This window comes from Leptinotarsa decemlineata, unplaced genomic scaffold, assembly GCF_025532065.1.
Source record: "Leptinotarsa decemlineata unplaced genomic scaffold, Ldec_3_MD MMD2_tig00000882_RagTag_RagTag, whole genome shotgun sequence".
NCBI classification, from domain to species: Eukaryota; Metazoa; Arthropoda; class Insecta; order Coleoptera; family Chrysomelidae; genus Leptinotarsa; species Leptinotarsa decemlineata.
In genome coordinates, this window is record NW_027412556.1 from 16,952,275 (window position 1) to 16,973,240 (window position 20,966).

Below are 20,966 nucleotides of genomic sequence, written 5' to 3' on the forward strand. Positions count from 1 at the left end.
GTAGAACGATGAAACTTGCAGGATTGATGAAAATACACTTACCGATTCGATGGTGTTGGCCAAAGTGATATACACGGACCTCCATTCGCGATGAAAGAATCCATTTTTACGGAAAATTATACTAAAGGGCAAAATAGGCTGAAAATTTATTCAGATTCGTGATCAGAACCCCCAAATTTTTTCAGAAAAAATATCAACCCTGAAAAATCCAAATTTGTTTCATTTTTCATGGAAGCACCCCCGTAACTTCCGTAATTATCAAGGTAGGTAACAAACTGGCAATTGATGATAATACTGAAAATACACTTACCGGCTAAACGGTGTTGGCATAAGTGATATATATTGCCCGTCAGTCGCGATGGAAGAACCCATTTTTTCGTTAAATCATACTAGGGGGCAAAATAGGTTGAAAATTTCTTCAGACTTGTGATCAGAACCCCCCTAAATTACTACAGGTACACTTTTTACTGAAAAAATATCAACCTTGAAAAATCCAAATTTGTTTCACATTTCATGGAAGCACCCCATAACTTCCGTAATTATCAGGGTAGAATGATGAAACTTGCAGGATTGATGAACATGCTGAAAATACACTTACCGGCTAAATGGTGTTGGCCTAAGTGATATTTACTGCCCGCCAGTTGCGATGGAAGAACCCATTTATACGGTAAATCACGCTAGGGGGCAAAATAGGCTGAAATTTTTTTCAGATTCGGGATCAAAACCCCCAAATTACTACAGATAGACCTTTTTCCTGAAAATATATCAGCCCTCAGGGATACAAATTTGTCTCTCTTCTCTTGGAAGCACAAACATAGACGCGTTTCGCTAACACCGTAGGTTCCTCGGTAGGAAGCTACCGAAAAAGTCTTTGTTTGAAGTAAAAACAACCTTAGTATAACCCTATATACAAAGAAACAACAGTTCTGTGGATTGTCCTTGGTCTATTATTTTAATTTCTCAATAGATGTCGCCCTGACCGCGATGGTAAATGTGATTTTTGAGTTATTGTTTATTTGAATTGTTTAATTGAAGGTTATATAGGGAAGAGTACGTTGCGTTAAACATTTACTTGGTAGTATTCATTTTACGGCTTCCAAATAAAAGAGTTTTGAGGATCAACTTTGAAATGAAGACTCTTAGAATGAAGAAGAAACTGTTTCAATTTTCCCAGACAGAAATAGGGAAACCTTCTTTTTCTTGGTTGGTCAAAAGAAAGACATATATTGATTAAAGTTAAAAGGTAGTTTATTTTTGAGATGGTATTTAAGCCAAACGTTTTAAAATTTATTTTCTTAGTATTATAAATGATAATTGAGTTCAGTGAAATAGAGAATGTCTTTGGCGGGCGATCAACAATTTTGTTTGAGATGGAATAATTTTCAAGCAAACATAACTTCTCAATTTGAAACATTGCGCGACGACGAGGATTTTACTGATGTGACAATTGCCTGTGAAGGGCAGAGATTACAGGGTCATAAAGTTGTATTATCTGCTTGTAGTCCGTTTTTCAAAGAACTGTTTAAAGTAAGAATAATTTGTTGTTGCTGGCTTCAAAGTTGTATCTACCATTATTACAAGTAGTGCATTGAAATGTATAAGTAGTGCATTGGATGTTGTTTATGGAAACTGACGTTTTAGAAAAATTAAATTTACAATTATTTCCATTAATAGATATATTTTATTAACTATGTTATGCATAAGTACATTTGCAGCAGGTCTTTTACTAAATCAGAAAGGCATAAGAATATAAGAACTTATTTAAATATTCACAAACCTTGAATAGTTAAATATGTTCAGTAAATAATAAATAATGTAAAAATGAGATATATTTAAAAACTTAACATTGTAGTTCAAAAATTCATAGAAAATTTAAACAACATAGTCGAACAAAATTGGTCGTTTGTTGGAATTCCACTATTGTTCAAAAACCAATTCATCTTTTTAGGTTCACAAGTTTAAATAAGGTATCCCAAAACAAGGATTAATATAAAATATGTATATCGCTACATATTTGTATCTGTAATTTTTTTTTTCAAAGTGTGAGAGATCTTTGATATTTGAATTAAAACAACACTTCATTGTGAGATTTTCAACACGTGTTTAATTATACACAGCTTCTTCAGGCATATTCATTAACAACAAAAAGTAGTTGTTAGTAATGAACATGTTTGAAGAAATTATTGTTAAATGAAGCATGTCGCCATTAGGTAAACTGTTTAGTGGAAACAGAAAACTATGATTGGTTGTGCACTGAAGTCACGATAACTTGATTTTTTATAAGCTTATTACTGTTATTGTGAGTTTCTACTATCCACATATAAATAGAAGATATTCATGGCCTACATAAGCAAATACTTTTGTGATCGAGTCTATATTAGCCAGAATATTAGTGGAAACGATTGATTGTTAAAGGGGAGCTGAATTTTTTAAAAGTGGAACCTGACATTCTATTGATTTAGGTATAACTTAGAAGACATTTCACTTTCTATTATTGACTGCTTGTTGCTAAGTTTCCAATATGTAGGCAACTGATTGAGTGGACAAATGCATATTGAGAAAAAAGAAAAGTGGTAGTTTAGATTTCAGTTGTTTAGGTAAAAAAAGTTATGCTTACTTGGTTTTCAACAAAAGTGATATTTTTTTATTTCAAACTGTAACCAGTAGAATAAAAAATCACTTATTGCAAAGAAACACCTAGAATAATGTTGGCAGTAATAACAATTTTGATAAAGAAAGAAAGAAAGAAGGCCAAAAACTCTCCCAAAAATTAGTCACTTCTAAAAATATAACCTCTTCAATTTAAATTTTGATAAACATTTTAACAAATGATCTTTGATTTCGCCTTCCCCACCTTTTATTCTGAAGATCCTGTCAATTGAGAGGGAGTGAAAAATAGTTACTGAAAAAGAAATCATAGAGCATAACAACGACAGGTATTGAAACCTTATCAAAAAATCGTTGTTAAACATGTATTCAGTATGTTGTGACAATCTGAATTTATCAAAAGTGACAAGTTTTGCATCCTTTGTTTTTTTGCATCCTTAGTTTTTTTGCTTTTTTTATTAGTTTGGAGATTCTAAGATTCTCAGATACATATCTTCGTTCAATTTTGCCTGCTTATTTAATATTAGATAAGAGGGGAACATAACTCTCAAAAACATGTAAGTGATCTGTCTTCTTCAAAGGAAATTTCCAGCTAAATGCAGCAAGTGGCATATTACCAATTATTAATCATATTTTGTAGTGTCTTACTCTATTTGGTTATTACAAATATCTAAATGGAAATACTAACTGAGAAAATCAAAACTAACAAACAAATGTAAATGAACTGAATGAAAAATAGTAGAAATGAAGATAATGGACTGCAGTAGGTTTGTAAAACCATTTAATCAATCCAAAAGAAAAACAGAAAACCATCTCAATATTTCATTATGCAGCATCGTGTTTTAAAATAGAATAAAAAGAATTGCACGAGGAAATAAAAAGATATGTTGGTACAGCTGAACTAGAGAACACAACATGAACATAAAATAGCCATTCCCTTAGATCAGATATAGTCATTCATGTAAAATAACTCATTCTTGATCAAGTGGACGAAAAAAAATCTTTATTCTACCAACAATGAATATTGCAACTACTCAAGTGAGCTCACAGTATGAATCACTATTTATACTGGTTAATGAACCCTCTAAGTTTTTAAGATGAAGATCGTTGTAACACGGTATTTTTGTCTTCAAATATTTGCTCGAAGATGTCATATGTTTTAGGAAAACTAATGTTGAACTTGTAGTATATACCCCCGAATATATGAGTTATACAAAGGAACCTTTCTGTTCATTTGATTTATACATGATATGGCAGATGCTAGTGAGCTAATGTTGATAGGAGGCTTGAATCACGACACTCAATTTTTATATCTAAAATCTGTAAAATCTGTTTTTCCGTTAATCATAAAGTTTTATGAAAATATGTGTAATATTATATGTAATATATATTAGAGGTACACAAGAAAATAGAAAGAAGTGATTAGTAATTTATAGATAATAAACAAATTCAGAAAAACCATCATTGGATGTCACTTTGCCATTGAAAGTTGATTTTCTTAAGGTATTTGATACTGTATGTTAACAATCTAAAGATTTAATTTTAAAACCTACTACCTACAACTTGTCATCAAAACTTTACATTTTGGTTTAACACTAGCATTTTTAGAGAAATAAATACCCAGTTGAAATTTATGAAAATCTGTGACAAAGAAATAATAAGGCGAAAATCATTAATATTTATAACAAAATACTTGAATCTCTCAAAACTTTGTCTTCTATGATAATGAAGAATGTACCTTGTCATTCATACATCTGTGTCCATTTATATTCTTATATGCTTAACCAATATTAATGACACTGCATCATGATTTTCTACTACTTCTATAATGTTTACTGTAATTGACATGTTTTACACCTGAGAAGGTTTTTTATTACAAAGAACTAATAAAGGATATCTATCTATCTATCTATGTATCTTATATAAGGACACAAATGACAACATGTATGACATATATTTGTCTTTTGATATTCAAAACTGACTTGTAAATTTGTATAGAAATACTGTAACAAAATTTCCAACTTTTTTCAGACAAACCCATGCTCTCACCCCATTATTTTCATGCGAGATGTGGAGGCTCGTCACATTATAGCATTAATGGAGTTCATGTACGCAGGAGAAGTGAATATAGCCCAAGCTCATTTATCAACATTTCTCAAAACAGCAGAATCTCTGAAAATTCGTGGATTGACAGATACTTCAGCAGACTTCAAAAATGATGGAGACACCCTATTTTCAAACCATCAAAAAAGTTCCATACTGAAAAATAATTTATGTAAAACACCAGCAATATCATCTTCAAGTACCGTAACATCTAGTCAAGATTTACCTGATATCAGCTTACCAAATGAGTCAAGTCCACCTTTGAAGAGGGTTTGTAAGTCTGAACCTCAGCTATTCCATTTGAAAAAGGAGGAAGCAATCAATCCTTTCGCTTTTATTGAGAATTGCAATCAGATGGAAACACTGAAAAGTATACAGCCAAAAGTAGAGCTTCCTGACTATTTGAGTGATGAGGGAGATGAAGATGTTGATGAAAATGAGACTGATGGTTTGTCACATTTTTATCCAACAGCAGACTTAACCGAATTACCAGGTGAGTTACTATCGATGTGTATTTATCCCAAGTGGACCAAGTTTAATGTCAAAATGTGCAAGTCTATAATTTTTTAAATTTTTCTAAGCAAATGACTTGAGTATATAATAATGTGATAAAATCCCGAGAACGTATATCGAAGTAATAATAGTGACCCAAATGGTTTTGAGAGGGCCTATGAGGATCAGTGTTGAGATTAACTTTTCATAATGAGGAACATTTGTGGGTGGAAATCAAGATGATGACTGAAAAAATAAATCTCTTAGAAACTTTTCATTTTCAATGAAGTTGACCCTACCTATATGTTGTCTAATGGCATGGTACTGCTGAAAGTGATTGTTATTATTATTCACTGTCTCACTATTGTTTGCACTGCACCTTTCGCAACTAACTATTTTTTCTTAAGCTAATATTTATGTTCCGTCTGATATATCTAGAATCTTGCATATTAATTGGGACTTCCCCATGAATGAATAGATCAATTGATTGAAATTTTTTTCTTTAGATGGAGTGGAAGTTACTCCTCAAATAACGGGTTTCAATGGAAAGGACGTTATTAAACAGGAACCTTTTGGACAAGGTGAGTAATTAGCAAATTTTTCAATTCTCATTTAATACATTTTTAGTGCACCAAGAAAAATTTTGGTTTTAATTTACATAATCTGGGTACATGACTTTCCTTGAATTCGTGTGATGCTCCTCATTCAGATTTCATGGCTGATAAGAATTAAAAAATCATTTTTTGAATTCATATTCACAACAAGAATTGCTTATAATCACGTATATTTTTCATTATTGATATTTGACATATAATATTAAGAAGAAGACGTGTAATTAGTGTAATTGTAATTAAAAAAATTCAAAAATTTTACTGCATTCGATGAAAAGATGTATTGAATATTACTGGAGTTTTTTCCCCAACACCAAATCGTTATTTTTAACACCTGGACACGTGTTTCGATCACCAAGTGATCATCTTTAAAGAGGAAGATTAAAACTAAGGACTATTGCGAGCTAATCCTATTTATGCTATAAAGATAACTCATACAGGTAAACCATCCAGGCATACCAACCTAAATTAATTTTACAATTTTGCCTTATCTAATTATTTTACAATATATGTTTATATAAAACAATTTTCAGATATATAAAAATTAATTTCACAATATTGTCTATCCAAATTTATTTTTTCAATGTGTCCTTATGTAGTAATCAGTAAACCCAACAACATTATTTTATTTTATTTTATTTTAACAAACAGTATGCTCTTTGGTATAGGTCCGTCATCGTTATTCATAATATTATTGTGTTTACTTATTTCTACACTCTCATAGGCATAGCTGGGCATTAACTCGTTAATCCGTTAATCGTTAATTAACGAAGTTAACATTTTGATAACGAATTAACTTTTAAGTTAACTTTTAAAAATGTTAACGGACATGTTAACTTCCGTTAATATGCAGAAGCCCGTTAATCGTTAATCTAATGCCTACTATTTACCGGCACCGCGGCGCGGCGCGAAAAACAGGTTCAGACAAGTATGTAACGAATGACAAGTGCCGAGCGGCGCGTGGCAGCGCGTGAAACAAAAACAAAACTGGATATATTTTGCCGGCACGTGCGAGTGAGAAAACTGCGAAGATATTTTTTCGTTTGATCATTCCATTACTTAGCGCCAGTGCTTAGAGTGACGAATGTTTTGTTTGTTGTTATTATAAATTACTCTCAGTGATCATTTGCGTGTTGATAAAGAAGAGTGAATGTAATTTAGTTAGAAAAAGTGTAGGCTGTGCAGTGTAGTAATTGTAACCATATCATGGAAGACATGGAATCGGAATTCAGCGGTCCTGATGAGAATCCATGGCCACATTTGACTGAGTATGTGGAATTTGTATCCAGATCGGGCCAGCAAATAATTTTTGCGTGTAAGCGATGCTTGCCGAAAGACACCAAAATAAAAGTTCATGTATCAAGCCTGAATAATTTGAAACAACATGTAAGAAGGGTACATGAGTCACAGTACGTACAGTTTGAAGAGATTGTTAAGGCGGCCTCTAACCGGGGCAAGACAAAAAGGAGAACTCATTCTGCCGATGATGATAGCACAAGTAGCAGTAATCCTAATCCCGTTAAAAGAAGAATTCAACAGGGTCGACAGCTGAGCATCGGGGAATCGTTCGGGATTGCAGCTACTGGCAGCGGTGTACCCCAAGCCAAAGTGGACAAATGTATAGTAAATTTATTTGTTTCAAACATGATTCCTTTACATGTTGTCGAAAGCAAGTCTTTTGGTGCGTTGATAAAAACGTTAAACCCTAGCAAAAATTCAATTTCAAGAAGAACTTTGGGTAGACGCATTACTGACGAACACATTGAATTGAAGCAACACCTGATTAGGTAAGTAACTAAAATAAATACCTATTTTCTATTTATTTTTAACAGATAAACGTCGCCTTACGTATACGTATACCTACGTAGGTATAATTTTATTTGAAAAAAGTTAAAATAATTAGGGGTTCATAAAATAGGTATGCATGCATATACATATGTATATAATTTTCATTTATTATTAGTGCATTTTTTTTACGTGATGTGTTTATAATTTTAATTTCAGTTTACTTGGAAAAATTGATTGGGTGGCAACGACGGCTGACTGTTGGTCAGCTCACAACAAAAGTTATTTGGGCATGACAGTTCACTGGTTAGATGCTATCACAAGAGCCAGAATGCATGCAGTATTAACGTGCATACGCCTAAAAGGTCATCATACATACGACATCCTGGCCCAAGTAATGATAGATATTCACTATGAATTTCACATAGATAAAAAAATCACAAGGTCAGTTAAGTCTAGTTTTCGTGATGTGACCTATGGTGATGTGGATCGGTTAAGTAATCCTTACTTAATATTATAAATGTGAATGTGAGTTTGTTCGTTTGTTACGCTTTCACGTAGAAACTACTTAGCCGATCAACATGAAATTTTGTACACATATTCTCAACGTAGGCTACCTTAAAAAGCAGGCTTCATTTTATTTTAGAACTACTACGGATAATGGCAGTAACTTTGTAAAGGCATTTGTGCAATTCGGCTCGGAGATCGACATACTTCCAGAGTTGCCATCATGTGATTTAGAGTCTGAGTTTGACCCTGATATTGCCAATCTTTTAAATCCAAACTCAGAAGAAAATGATGACTTTGAATTTATTTCAGTAGAAAGCATACTGAATGCTCCTGATCGTCTCCAGTGCAATGAAATCAATGAACAGATATTAGAAAACTTTAAAACTTTGCCAGTTCACATGAGATGTGCTGCACATACGTTCAATCTGGTCGCTAGCAAAGATGCAGATGCTGCTCTACAAATAACTGTTTTCAAGACTCCCTACAGAAGTGCCTTAGCCAAGGCACGTACTCTCTGGAATCAGCAATCACGTAGTACGGTAGCGGCAGATAGCATTCATGCTGAATTAGGCAGACGACTTGTCCTTCCAAACACGACGAGGTGGAACTCTCTGTATGATGCTATTGTCGTTCTCAACAGTATATTGGAAACAAAAAGGCCTTCTCTTCACAGGGTTATGACTCAACTAAAAATTCTAACTTTCAATGACCAAGATGTGACTGTAATGAAAGAGTACGCAAAGGTAATTTCATATATGTATATAGTTTAAATTAAAGTTTTAGTAAGGTTATTTTCTTTCCACATCATATCAATACTTATATTAAATACTTATTTACAGGTTATGGCACCTGTCGCGAATGCCCTCGATCGTATCCAAGGAGAAGCTCAAGCATATCTCGGATCACTACTACCGACGATTGCAGCAACTGTCTATAAATTAAAAAATATTAAATCTAAGGGCCTAGTAAATTGCACAGCTTTAGCCAATGCCTTATTAAATGGCATAGAGAAAAGGTTTGGTCCACTCCTGAATGATGAACAGTGCCTACTTGCCGCGGCATTTCACCCAAAGTTCCGGTTGATATGGCTGGAAACGTATGACAGCAGTAGAGTGGATGCAGTAAAAAAGATCATGGAAAAAAGGTAGAAGATGCTTTACGACAAGAAGCAGCGGAAAATTCGAAGGACAGAGATAGTTTAACTGGCGGAGGGAGCAATGCGAGTAACAACGATGATGACGAGGAGAAAGACTTTTTCAATTCCGTCACTCGTTCTATAGAAAAACCAAAGTGGTTAAAATGTGGCTGGACATGAAATCAAAAGACTCGTTCAACGATGCTGCATTCCTCGGGGAACAGATATTCATAAATCTATTTATTAAATACAATACTGGTATACCCTCAAGCGCTGCAGTTGAACGTCTGTTTTCCACGGTAAAGACATTTTAACACCAAAACGAGCCTCGCTTTCAGACGAGAACTTCAACATGTTAATGTTCATGAAGGAGAATATGCACCTTATGCCCGACGATTAAATTACATATTTGAATTATACAAGTATTTTGTTTTATTCCTAACCTGTTAACTTCCAGAACCTAAACCAAGAAGTTGTATAAGTTCACTAACGCAACGATATAAAAATGCAATTTTACACATATTAACGGATTAACGATTAACGTTAACTTGCGTTAATTCTTCCGAAATGTAACGCTTTAACGCTTAACGAAGCTAACTTTTTTTGTAGCGGATTAACGATTAACGAAGTTAACTATTTGATTAACGGTGCCCAGCTATGCTCATAGGCATACAGGAAATAGCAGCCACTAACGGTTTCTCGAGGGGTATTGTAGATGATATAATAAGGAAAAAGAAGTTTGGGTTAAGAATGAACGAAATCTCGACATTCAGAAAGGACAAAAACCAAGATAAATACATCTCAGTTCCATACCATCAATATACGGGGAACTTTGGAAATATTTTCAAGGAATTAGGTATGAAGGTGGTTTTTAAAACAAGTCATACACTACAGAGCCTTTTGGGAAGTCCAAAAGACAAAGTCGAGAATTCGGAAAAGTCTGGAATTTACGAAATTGAATGTAAGGACTGCGATGCAAAATATTATGGACAGACAAAAAGATATATTCAAGTAAGACATAAAGAACACATAGCACACTTAAAATATAGAAGACCTGAAAAATCAGCAGTAGCCCATCATATTTTGCTACAAAACCATTCCATATACTTCAGTTCATTAAGATTAGTTAGACAAGTTAACAACAACAGGCAACTAGATGCCTATGAGTGTGTAGAAATAAGTAAACACAATAATATTATGAATAACGATGACGGACCTATACCAAAGAGCATACTATATAGCTTGTTAAAATAAAATAAAATAATGTTGTTGGGTTTACTGATTACTACATAAGGACACATTGCAAAAATAAATTTGGATAGGCAATATTGTGAAATTAATTTTTATATAGCTGAAAATTGTTTTATACAAACATATATTGTAAAATAATAGATAAGGCAAAATTGTAAAATGAATTTAGGTTGGTATGCCTGGATGGTTTACCTGTATGAGTTACCTTTATAGCATAAATAGGATTAGCTCGCACTAGTCCTTAGTTTTAATCTTCCTCTTTGAAGATGATCACTTGGTGATCGAAACACGTGTCGAGGTGTTAAAAATAACGATTTGGTGTTTGGGAAAAAACTCCAGTAATATTCATTACTACACCAAAGGTTCCAAACAGTGCATCATAAAAAAAGATGTATTGTTTTGATCATTCAACATCTGTATCTTTTGACATACTAATAATATATCAGATTGTGATATCAGTGAAACGTTACACTGGGGTTAATTTTCCTTAAACGAATCAAAATTGTAATACAAATAATTCTCTAACTCAAACACCAAAAAATATTCACCATACATACTCTCTGCCAATCATTTTGGCTTCATTTCACAACCAAAGAGCTAGCATATTTTGCAAAATGACCTGTTTAATTATTCGTATCACTAGTAACTAATGAGTTATTTTTAAGTTTGAATAAAAACTCAAAATCTGATTGAACAATTTTATTTTCACAGGTAAGGATCATGAACTATAATAAAAAAAGAGAATGAAAATAGAATTTTCCTTAAATAAGGTAACAAAAAACCTTTAGAAAAAAAAAAAATTTTTCTACTTTCAAAGTATATACTTTATTGAATATTCCATTGTTTCGTACGCCGAAATCAGGTTGAAATAACTTTTCCAAAGTATTTTGTGTTGGTTACGTGCACTGAATGCACTGCAGTCCCCTTCTGCTCTTGATTAACGATTTCCTTACGCTGTGGATCTTCATATGAGTACGATTTTATTTATTCATTTATTTATTTATGTATATACACAGACAAGCCCAATTCAGATATAAGTAGTACAGTGCTATATAGTACTTGAAGCAATACAGTCGCTTAAAAGTAAGTTATAACAATAAAACAAATCCGAAGTAAAATAACAAATAGATTATTTAAGAAAAAATTAAAATGTGAATATATGAACTAATATAATTCCTACAGGCAAGTAACACTAAACACAATACAACAACACAAGCAGAGAGTATTAGATGGCTAAGTGAAGAATATGGTTTTCAAAGCGGGATACTGATATATTATATTGAAGATTTGAAGGTTATTTAAAGAGTTAGCCAATCGAAGAGTTCTGGGGATAAAGCTGTTATATGAATAATTAAATCTGTGAAAAGAAACGTAAAACGTTTGCACCTGTCTAGTTGAACGACTGGGGACATGTAAAGATATTTTGGAGAGAAGCTCGGGACTCAGTTCATTGATAATTTTGAATAGAAGTACCCTGACCACCAGACAGCAATGGTAGTACGATGTCGATATTTAAAGTGGTTACCATCATAATTGGGTAGCAGTCGCTGACAACCAGTCGGACTTTTAATTCAATTCAATTTTGGCGTACATTCCGATTTCGATATGATCCCACCAACTGGTTGGCAGTGACTGCTACCCAATTATGTTGGTATCCACGTTGAATATCGACATCATACTGCCATCACTCCCTAGTGGTCATGGTGGGTATTATACATACTAAAATCGTACTTATCAGCTTCTATGGGCTTTGTATTCTTCGGCTGAATGTATCTTGAATTAGTAAATATTTAAGCTGCTGCTTTGAATTTTTCCATTTGAAACAGTGTTCCTTCCTGATATGGATGAGTTTGGTTTCGGATCAACTATTCTGTGTCCTCTCCACCATCACGTCTAGATACGCCAATTTATTTTGGGATTCTTTCTGTATTGAATTTTATGGAAGGTTTCTTGCAGTTGAGCACAAAACAGTTCTGTCTTCTTGGTGTATACTGAGAAGGTGTCATCAACATATCTAAACCTGACACAGGTCTTCTCGTGGGCTCCTTCCATAGCCATCTTTTCAATGATCAGATGTATATATTCACTATGACCGCTTAAAATGGTGATTCTTTTACTAGTCCCCCGTTTTGCATGATTTCGTACCTCCACTGAAAAAAGTTCTGGACACATCATTCTAGTATTTCCGTGATTCCTCTTATTGGTAGTCTTGTTTTTACTTCCAGATCGTTGTCTTAGAATAGCTGGCTTTGAATAATATTGAATTAACCTGATTAATTGATCTTGTTGTGTGACTTCAATGTTGTCTAATTCCCCAACTGAGGGTCTTGTTTCTTTGGAGGTTTCTTCTTACAGCAGCTGAATAATTTACATATTGTGGATGGCCTTAAATGGCATAGACTTGAATGCCACAAAGTGCCATGTCATGCGCTTTTATCTTATCATGTACCTTCTACCACTTTTGATTACATTTTGAATGGAGTCTGTTAATCAAATTAAAGACCTTGGGGTTGTTCTTGATCCCACCTTGAGCTTCAATCTACATATAGTCACGGCTATCCATAAAGCCATGAAAATGCTAGGATTTATCAAACGGCTAACCCACGAATTCACTGACCCAACTGCTATTAAAGCCCTTTATTGTTCACTGGTCCGTCCACACCAGGAGTATTGTTCTTCTGTCTGGTCCCCTGATTGTGTACCTTATATTAAGAACATCGAAAATTTCTAACACAACCTCCTCAGATACATAGCATATGAATCGGGTGTTCGTTTCAAGTATGAGTTGCTACTGCAATCTCTGAGCATGTCCTCCCTGGAAACTAAGAGGAAACAGAGAGATCTGACACTACTTTCCAATATTCATAACGGAAAATTTAGTTGTGCTGAACTCCTATAAAAAATGTATCTACATGTTCAAAACCGCTCAACTCGACAGCAACAAACATTTTACGTACCATTTTATCGATTGAACCACACATTCAATAGCTGCATTCCAAGAATCTTACGATTAGCCAATAGTAACGTTGATCATTTGCATCATTTTAAAACTCAATTACGGAATACTGTGCTTTAATGTTTTAGTGTATAGTTTATCGTAGTATATGTAGTATATGTTTTATTGTTGGTCATTGTTTTTTGTCGTTTTGAACTCTAAGATTTAACCCCTTTCTAAACTTTAAATTTACCCCTTTTAAGCTATTCTTAGTTGGCATTTATAATTCAGTACCTTATCACTTATTTTATTTTGATTATAAGTGAACATTGTAATTTATGCTTTAAATGGGCTTGCCCGTAAATAAATAAATATATAAATAAATAATTTTTTATTTCTTGTTCATTATTGTCAAATTTAGGTATTCTTCATAACATTACCCTAAAGATGTTAATAATCCATTTCGATTTGTAGTTATAAAGATTCGTTTTTCTTTACAGATTATAACGTTCTCATACTTTTTCATTTCAAACTCATATTTTTTTCAAATATCTATTATTTTCATTTTTTCACTAGCTCACCCGAGTTTTTCATTCATTCAACTGCCTTTTTTATACAATTCAAGTCCAAACATCTAACATTGCTCACAATTTGTTTTCACTAATTTTTATTGCATTCTCTCATGGCTGGGTTCCAGCGTGAGTCGTGTTTGCAACGATCTATATTTTCATGAAAATTGGTTTGTTGCAGGCACTGACATTCGAAAGCTGCACTCGCTGGACCCCCGACCTTGCGATGAATGCGGTAAAATATACAGCAACCTTTCCAACTTGCGGCAGCACATGAGGCTCATCCATTATCCTACTTACGTGCAGTGCAGTTTCTGCCACAAGCAATTCAAAACGGATCTTTACTTGCGCAGACACATCATGAGTGCCCATAGTGGTCTAAATATAGGTTATTTCAAGACTAGCATGCCGAATGATATAAGAACTTTTCATAATATCAAATATTTTGACGTTAATGCTATTCATAAGAATAATGTACCCCCGAAGTATGATAGAGTAGGAATATATTCAAATCAAAAGTGATTATATCATTATCACTAAGGTTCATTTGACCCAAGTTCTTTTTTAGATAGGATTGCTTCAAGTCCGAGGTTGTATCCATTTTTGCAAAGCTAATATAGACTTTCGAATGAGATTGCATTATTTGTTACAAACCTCTTCACCTTTTTACAAAAATATGTTGACACATTGTTTTTTACCTGATACCTTTATTGCTATTTCAGAAAAGGGAGTGAGGTGAAATAAGACAAAAGTTGCCTCTATATGAAAATACATGACAAGATATTCAAATGTAGTCCTTCCTTTCACCAAAAATATCTGTTCTTGAGAAGGATTCTAGCATTCATGGTCTGATAGCTGGGGCACACTTTGTTTACTTTATTGAATAGCTATTTAATATGACTATTATTTTCCATCCACCTTCCAGGCGAGGTTCTGTTGAGGAAATTTTAATGTGATAAGAAGTGATATGAACTGATATCAAATGTCAAAGGTGCATCTAAAATACAGACCTCAATATCTAAAATTTCTTTTGGACCTTAATCATTTGAACATAACACGTTTTGTTCTCAAGGTCAGAATTTGTAATGCCTCTCTACTACAGCATACTTTCTCATCATACATACATACAACATATAGTATCTAGAACACTGCGTCTGTTACCTGTTCCCTTTTGATAATATCTACCACAGTCGTAGTCGAAACGCCAGGCATAAAACCTGGAGACGCGACCGACAAACCCAGGACAAATATCTTCGACAGTGAATTAATTATTATGAATACAATACAAAAATAGAGGTGAAGATAGATAGAATACCTTGTATCTGTGCAAGATGTTTACTGAAGTCCATTTGAGTTATAAAAATAGTTATAGGGAAGTTTATTTATTCATTGCACGGGATCACCCCTTTTATAAATAGTACAATCATCAAATATAATGAATATTCATATACAATTTAGAAATTGAAGAAAAGACTAAAAGTGTAAAAGTAAGACTCGAAGTAAACTCAAGCACGTGAAGATGAGCAAAAGCATTAAGGTAAACAGAATAATAGATTATACAATTCAAAATACAGAGATAAATGGCGAGTGAATACATTAAAAATTTGGTGTGGATCAATTAATCTTCAAGTCCCTCTCAAAAGACATTTGAATTTTGACAGATCTATACCTGTGATCTCTAGATCTAGGTTTTTATTTGAACGTTCTAAGTGAACGATCAATAGGAGAATGCATTCCATAGTTTGTATGATGGAAGGTAAGTGTATTATCTCGAGAAATTCCGGGCAAGTTTGGTAGCCAGGCGGTTCGACGTGGGTGCTTTGTTCACTCACTTGAATTGACTGCCGTGTTGGTCGGTGGTCCAAGCCCTAGTCTGACGATCGATTTTCACTTGCTATCGTCCAACCCGTGTTAGGAATCATACGTCAAAAGGTAAGACCTCGTTAATCCTTAGCTCGCACAAGTTTCGACTTCTGAGGGTTGTCGTTCGTAGGGGTGCGACAGCTAGTTAACGGAAAAACATCTTTTAAAACAGATGTAATAAGACCATTAACATGTATATAATATGAAGTCAGCATCCTCTCTTTTTAAATTAAAAGCTTTTATTTAACTTGATTTGTATGTATGTTAACAAATCTTGCAAGTTTAATTTGATCCACTTCCTGGTATCCGATTGACCTGAAATTTTGCATGCTGGTCCAGAGTCGATGACAATGCATGTTAATCATAAACGTGACCTGATGCTGCTGCCAGGATCGGCTCCGTACGAGAGATCTCCTCAGCGGTAAATAGCAGGGACACGAAATTTTGTATACGCATTCGTTTATGATAGGCAGTTGGTAGGCCCACCATAAAATATATACCACATCCAGGGTTGGCTTCAATAAAAAAAATATATTTCTAGAAAAAAAATTAAATCAAGCTTTCACCTTTAAATACCTACTTCCCGACTCTAAAAAAAGACAATAAATGGTGTAGTAGGTTGTAAGAACCCATATTTATTTGCATTGTAATAAAATAATTGCACAAGATAGTCTAATAAAGTGTACTAGAAAAAATGATAATATAGATTTAAATAATATTATACCATCTGATATAAACAAGACTGGGGGGTTGCCTAAAGAGTTGGAAATATTAGTAGGGGCCAAGGTGATGTTGTGATACAATGTTGATGTGTCTAAAGATCTAGTGAATGGTGTCATCGGTCATATAAAAAAATTATATGGTCCTGTTTCCGGAGAGCACAAATGTATGACACAGGAATTCCATCATTCAGTATCGACTTCGGCAAAGATGGGATCTACGTTATTCAACCGAAATCTGTGCAATTTCCAGCTAAATTCAGACATGGTACAGCTGAACGTAGAATGTTGCCAATTGTTTTATGCTGGGCTTGTACAGTTCACAAAATGCAGGGTAGTACAGTTGACCACGCTGTTGTATACTTGGGTTCAAAGTTGTTCGCTGCCGGCCAAGCGTACGTGGCTTTAAGTAGGGTCACATCAATAGAAGGCCTCCTGATAGAAGAATTAGACTGTTAGAAATTAACTGGGACTCGGCCATGTAATAATGACGCCATCAATGAAATGAATAGACTAAGAAATAGAACAAGCTAATTCTTCTATAAGGTATGCCGGAGGAGTAGATACCTACCTACTTCTATAGTATTTTTATAAGCTATATCTTTTTCTCTTGATAATGTTTTCAGTTCACTGTCATACAATGGTAATTGATTTGACTTAATTTGTATTTGCTTTTCAGGTGTTATTTTGTTCACAATTACAGTTTGTTTGTATTTCATCCAATATTTCATTCACATTGGTTGTATTCAAGTTCCAATTAACAGAGAGAAGTTCTAAATTGATTTCTTTATATATACTTTCATTAATATTTCTTACACGAATACATATTATACAATGATCAGAAATTTTTGGTACATCATGTACAGCAGTTCGTATATTTGATTCATTAGAAATCTCATAATCAATAAGAGTTTTGCTGTTATTTGTCACTCCCGTGTAATCAGTAACAAGTTGATCAATTCCAAATGAGTTGAATATATTTATGACTTTTTTACTATAAAAACTTTCTTTTTTTATATTAATATTGAAATCTCCAATCAGAGTAGGTACACTTTTTGTTATAGAAATAATTTTCAGAAACCCAGAATGGCTTTCATTAGGCGAATGATAAATACCTCTTATTAACCATTTCTTTCCATTGATTTTAATTTCAACAAACTGAATCCAATAGTTAGGTTCACTAACCAAAGATTTTTTTACCTTGTATTCTATATATATATATATATATATATATATATATATATATATATATATATATATATTAGGGATGTAACGGAGGTAGTTTTATCGGAACAGAAGGCGGAGTCGGAGTTTTTAAATTTGCTTTATCGGAGTCGGAATCGGAATCGAAGTCGGAGGGAGGATCAGAAAGTGATGGCATGAGAAAGAATTTTTATTTAAGGACAAATAAAACATTATTTAGTCAACATTTTATAATTTTAATTTTCAATTATGAAAGAAAACACAAACAATGAAAAAAATTTGCATATTTCCAAATAAACAAGAAATTAAAATAAACAAATTTAAACCCAATGTAGCATATTACATTAGGTATATTAAATGAACAAAAGCTCAGAAAACAAATTAGATCAAATGAATTGACTCAATAAGTAGTGTATTATATGTTACCAACAAAAGCTTTGAAGCTTTGTCTCCGTCTAATCTATTTCTTAATGAGTCGTAAATTAGGCCAGCGCCACTAAAAAGTTGTTCGATGGTTCCGAGCCTGGTGGACACGACAAATATTGGCAGGCAATTGATTGAAGCGGCTGGAATTTTGTATTTCCATTTACTTTCCACCACAATAACGGATCATCACTAATATTTATACGTTTTTCTTTGTTGAACTCATCTAGTATATTTTTCATTACAACAAATTTGTCAAAAACTGCACATTTTTCAGATGTGGTATTATCATCGTCTTCATCACTACTTAACAATATATTCGACAAAACTGTTTGGACATTACTATGGCTAGCTTCTGTTGGCATTTCCATTCTTGCCCGTTTTTCTACAGGAACGGCAATATTATCAGCCTCGTTTTTAGATGTATCTGCTTCAAATAGTGACATTAGTGACATATATATATATATATATATATATATATATATATATATATATATATATATATATATATATATATATATATACAGGGTGTCCCTGGACTTCCTCTTTTCCTCTCGGGAATGTATAGATGGGGTCAAAATATCACCAGTACTTCATATAACTTTTTTTCCTAAAAGTCTTCGTAACCAAGTTACGGGCCCTCGAAGTTACAAAATGAAAAATGTTTTTCTTTGATAACTTTTCAAGTGAATATTCAAAATCATCCAAATTTTGGTAATTGACTAAACAAATGAATTCCGTCGATGAGCTTTCATGCAGGAGTCAGTTGTTTTGCTACAAAGTCAGGAACGGACTACCCCCGATGGTCCACACCCCAAAACTTTGAAATGACACATATTTTTCAATATTTTTCAACAAAATAAGGTTACTTGGACAATTTTATGAATAAAAGTACTCGTGTGGAAAGTCGATCGGAGCAACGAGTCTTGATAAAAATGTAGTTCTACTCGACGACATCAAACCCGCTCGTCCACCACATTCGAATGTTTCAAATTCTTCTTCACAGCTAAACTGTTGAGGAGTTTCACTGATAATTATAATTTTATGGGAGAAATTCTTTAACACGAATCTAAATTTAGCTGAAAAAACGCACATCGGAAAAAATATTTACTATACTAATAAAAAGCAAACGAATGAACTACAAAAACGGCTGCACATGATCAGGTGAAAAATATCCAGGGAATAATATTTCTTTCACAGATGTTGACAAAAAAACCTTTTAGAAAGTTTTGATAAAAAATGAGAAACTGGAATGCGATTTTGTTTTGTTGAGTGGTGCGTTGTCATATGACTATCATTGTATTGTCAATATTCTATAGGATATTTTGAATTTTTTTGATATGGCCGAACAGTTTACATTCAATGAATATGCAGATATGCATGTATTTTATGGACGAGCATTTTGTATTGCTGCAGAAGCTCGTCGTCTGTATTCCGAGCATTTTCCCAATCGAACGGTACCGTCAAGAGAAACATTCGAGCGTGTCGATCGCAGCTTGAGGGAGACAGGTATGTAATAATTGATAATTAATTTGAGCACGTTGTTTTATTTCGATATTATTGTAGGTACAGTTTTGTCAAAACCAGGTGGTGAGGGCGCTCCTAGGACTGTACGTACCGTTGTATTGGAGGAAAACATTTTGGAAGCCGTCGCTGATGATCCTTCAATGAGCATCAGAAATCTATCAGAACAGTTCCATACATCCAAGTCCACTATTCATAGAATAATTAGGTAACAACTGCTCCACCCATTTCACATCCAGAAGGTACATGCCATGACACCTCAAGATTTTCCAGCACGACTGGAATATGCCAATTGGTTCATGGATAGGCAAAGAGAGGATATGACTTTTATTAATCGAGTTTTATTCACTGATGAAGCAGGTTTCAGTAGAGATGGAGTTATCAACTCTCATAATCTCCATATATGGGCCGAAGAAAATCCCCATGGGATATTGCAAACCAAACACCAACGGAAATTCAACGTGAATGTTTGGGCTGGTATCATAGGAAACCATCTTATAAGACCATTCGTTCTACAGGACCGATTGAATGGAGAACGTTATTTGGAGTTCATTCAGAACGATTTGAATGGACTTTTGGAACATGTTCCATTGCAAACCCGAAGAGATATGTGGTTTATGCATGATGGCGCTCCTCCTCATTTTAGTTTGATTGTGCGTGACCATCTGAACCATATTTTCCACAATAGATGGATTGGTAGAGGTGGGCCATATTCATGGCCATCGCGGTCTCCGGATTTAAATCCATTGGATTTCTTTCTGTGGGGACATCTAAAAAGCCTTGTTTACGCTACACCTATTCACACAAGAGATGCATTGTTGAATAGAATAACATTACATTGTGAAGCCATACGAAACGACCCTGGAATGCTATTTCAGAGAGGGTGTCTTCGCAGACTAAGAAAATGTATAGAGAGAGAAGGTGGTCATATCGAGCAGTTTCTGTAGCGGATTTTTCATTTCTGTTTGCTCTTGAGGCTCTTGAGTTTCGTTAGTTAAACGTGTTTGCATTATAAAAATTCGTTATGAACATTTTACCTCTCATTTCCATTTTCCTTAAAAACTAATATTTTCGAATAATGGTAGACATCTCAGGATAAATGTTGTTGAATTAACGTTATCATTATTATTTCTGCTTTGATAATTATTCATTTCAAATAATGGTGGACGAGCGGGTTTGATGTCGTCGAGTGAAACTACATTTTTATCAAGACTCGTTGCTCCGATCGACTTTCCA

The 20,966-nt window shown here is 33.8% G+C and overlaps 3 protein-coding genes and 1 long non-coding RNA gene across 5 annotated transcripts in view; 2 read left to right on the forward strand and 2 right to left on the reverse strand.

Moving 5' to 3' along the window:
- LOC111512509 (gametogenetin-binding protein 2-like) overlaps nucleotides 1–617 on the reverse strand; it is a 32,574-nt gene extending 31,957 nt beyond the window's left edge. Inside the window, exon 1 of the mRNA XM_074175151.1 lies at nucleotides 599–617. The gene's annotated coding sequence lies outside the window, so the exon portion shown is untranslated. The remainder of the gene's footprint in view (nucleotides 1–598) is intronic.
- A 632-nt stretch (nucleotides 618–1,249) lies between these two features.
- The window catches only part of LOC111512513 (GDNF-inducible zinc finger protein 1), a 73,147-nt gene continuing 53,430 nt past the window's right edge, over nucleotides 1,250–20,966 (forward strand). Inside the window, exons 1-4 of one of the 2 annotated variants that reach the window (XM_023168644.2) lie at nucleotides 1,250–1,527; nucleotides 4,639–5,203; nucleotides 5,709–5,783; nucleotides 14,180–14,630. In XM_023168644.2, coding sequence (XP_023024412.2) covers nucleotides 1,336–1,527; nucleotides 4,639–5,203; nucleotides 5,709–5,783; nucleotides 14,180–14,520 — 1,173 coding nt within the window. In that variant the 5' untranslated portion in view covers nucleotides 1,250–1,335 and the 3' untranslated portion in view covers nucleotides 14,521–14,630. Of the gene's footprint in view, nucleotides 1,528–4,638; nucleotides 5,204–5,708; nucleotides 5,784–14,179; nucleotides 14,631–20,966 lie in introns of those variants that run through there. The other variant, XM_023168649.2, reaches the window with a different exon arrangement.
- LOC111512512 (uncharacterized) lies at nucleotides 3,368–5,073 on the reverse strand. Its single transcript, XR_002723082.2, has 3 exons — nucleotides 4,937–5,073; nucleotides 4,657–4,866; nucleotides 3,368–4,464 (listed from the first exon to the last, which is right to left on the reverse strand). It is a non-coding gene; the product is annotated as an uncharacterized lncRNA (long non-coding RNA).
- On the forward strand, nucleotides 6,817–14,158 carry LOC111507216 (uncharacterized). Its single transcript, XM_074175152.1, has 4 exons — nucleotides 6,817–7,600; nucleotides 7,818–8,042; nucleotides 8,245–8,851; nucleotides 8,948–14,158. The coding sequence occupies exons 1-4, from the start codon at nucleotides 7,020–7,022 to the stop codon at nucleotides 9,254–9,256; spliced, it is 1,722 nt and encodes a 573-aa protein (XP_074031253.1). The 5' UTR covers nucleotides 6,817–7,019; the 3' UTR covers nucleotides 9,257–14,158.

Bases quoted from the DNA above. Each gene is read 5' to 3' on its own strand.
- LOC111507216 (XM_074175152.1), top strand. From the start codon at position 7,020: ATGGAAGACATGGAATCGGAATTCAGCGGTCCTGATGAGAATCCATGG. The intron at 8,043-8,244 runs GTCAGTTAAGTC...ATTTTATTTTAG, and splicing joins ATAGATAAAAAAATCACAAG to AACTACTACGGATAATGGCA. The intron at 8,852-8,947 runs GTAATTTCATAT...ACTTATTTACAG, and splicing joins TAATGAAAGAGTACGCAAAG to GTTATGGCACCTGTCGCGAA.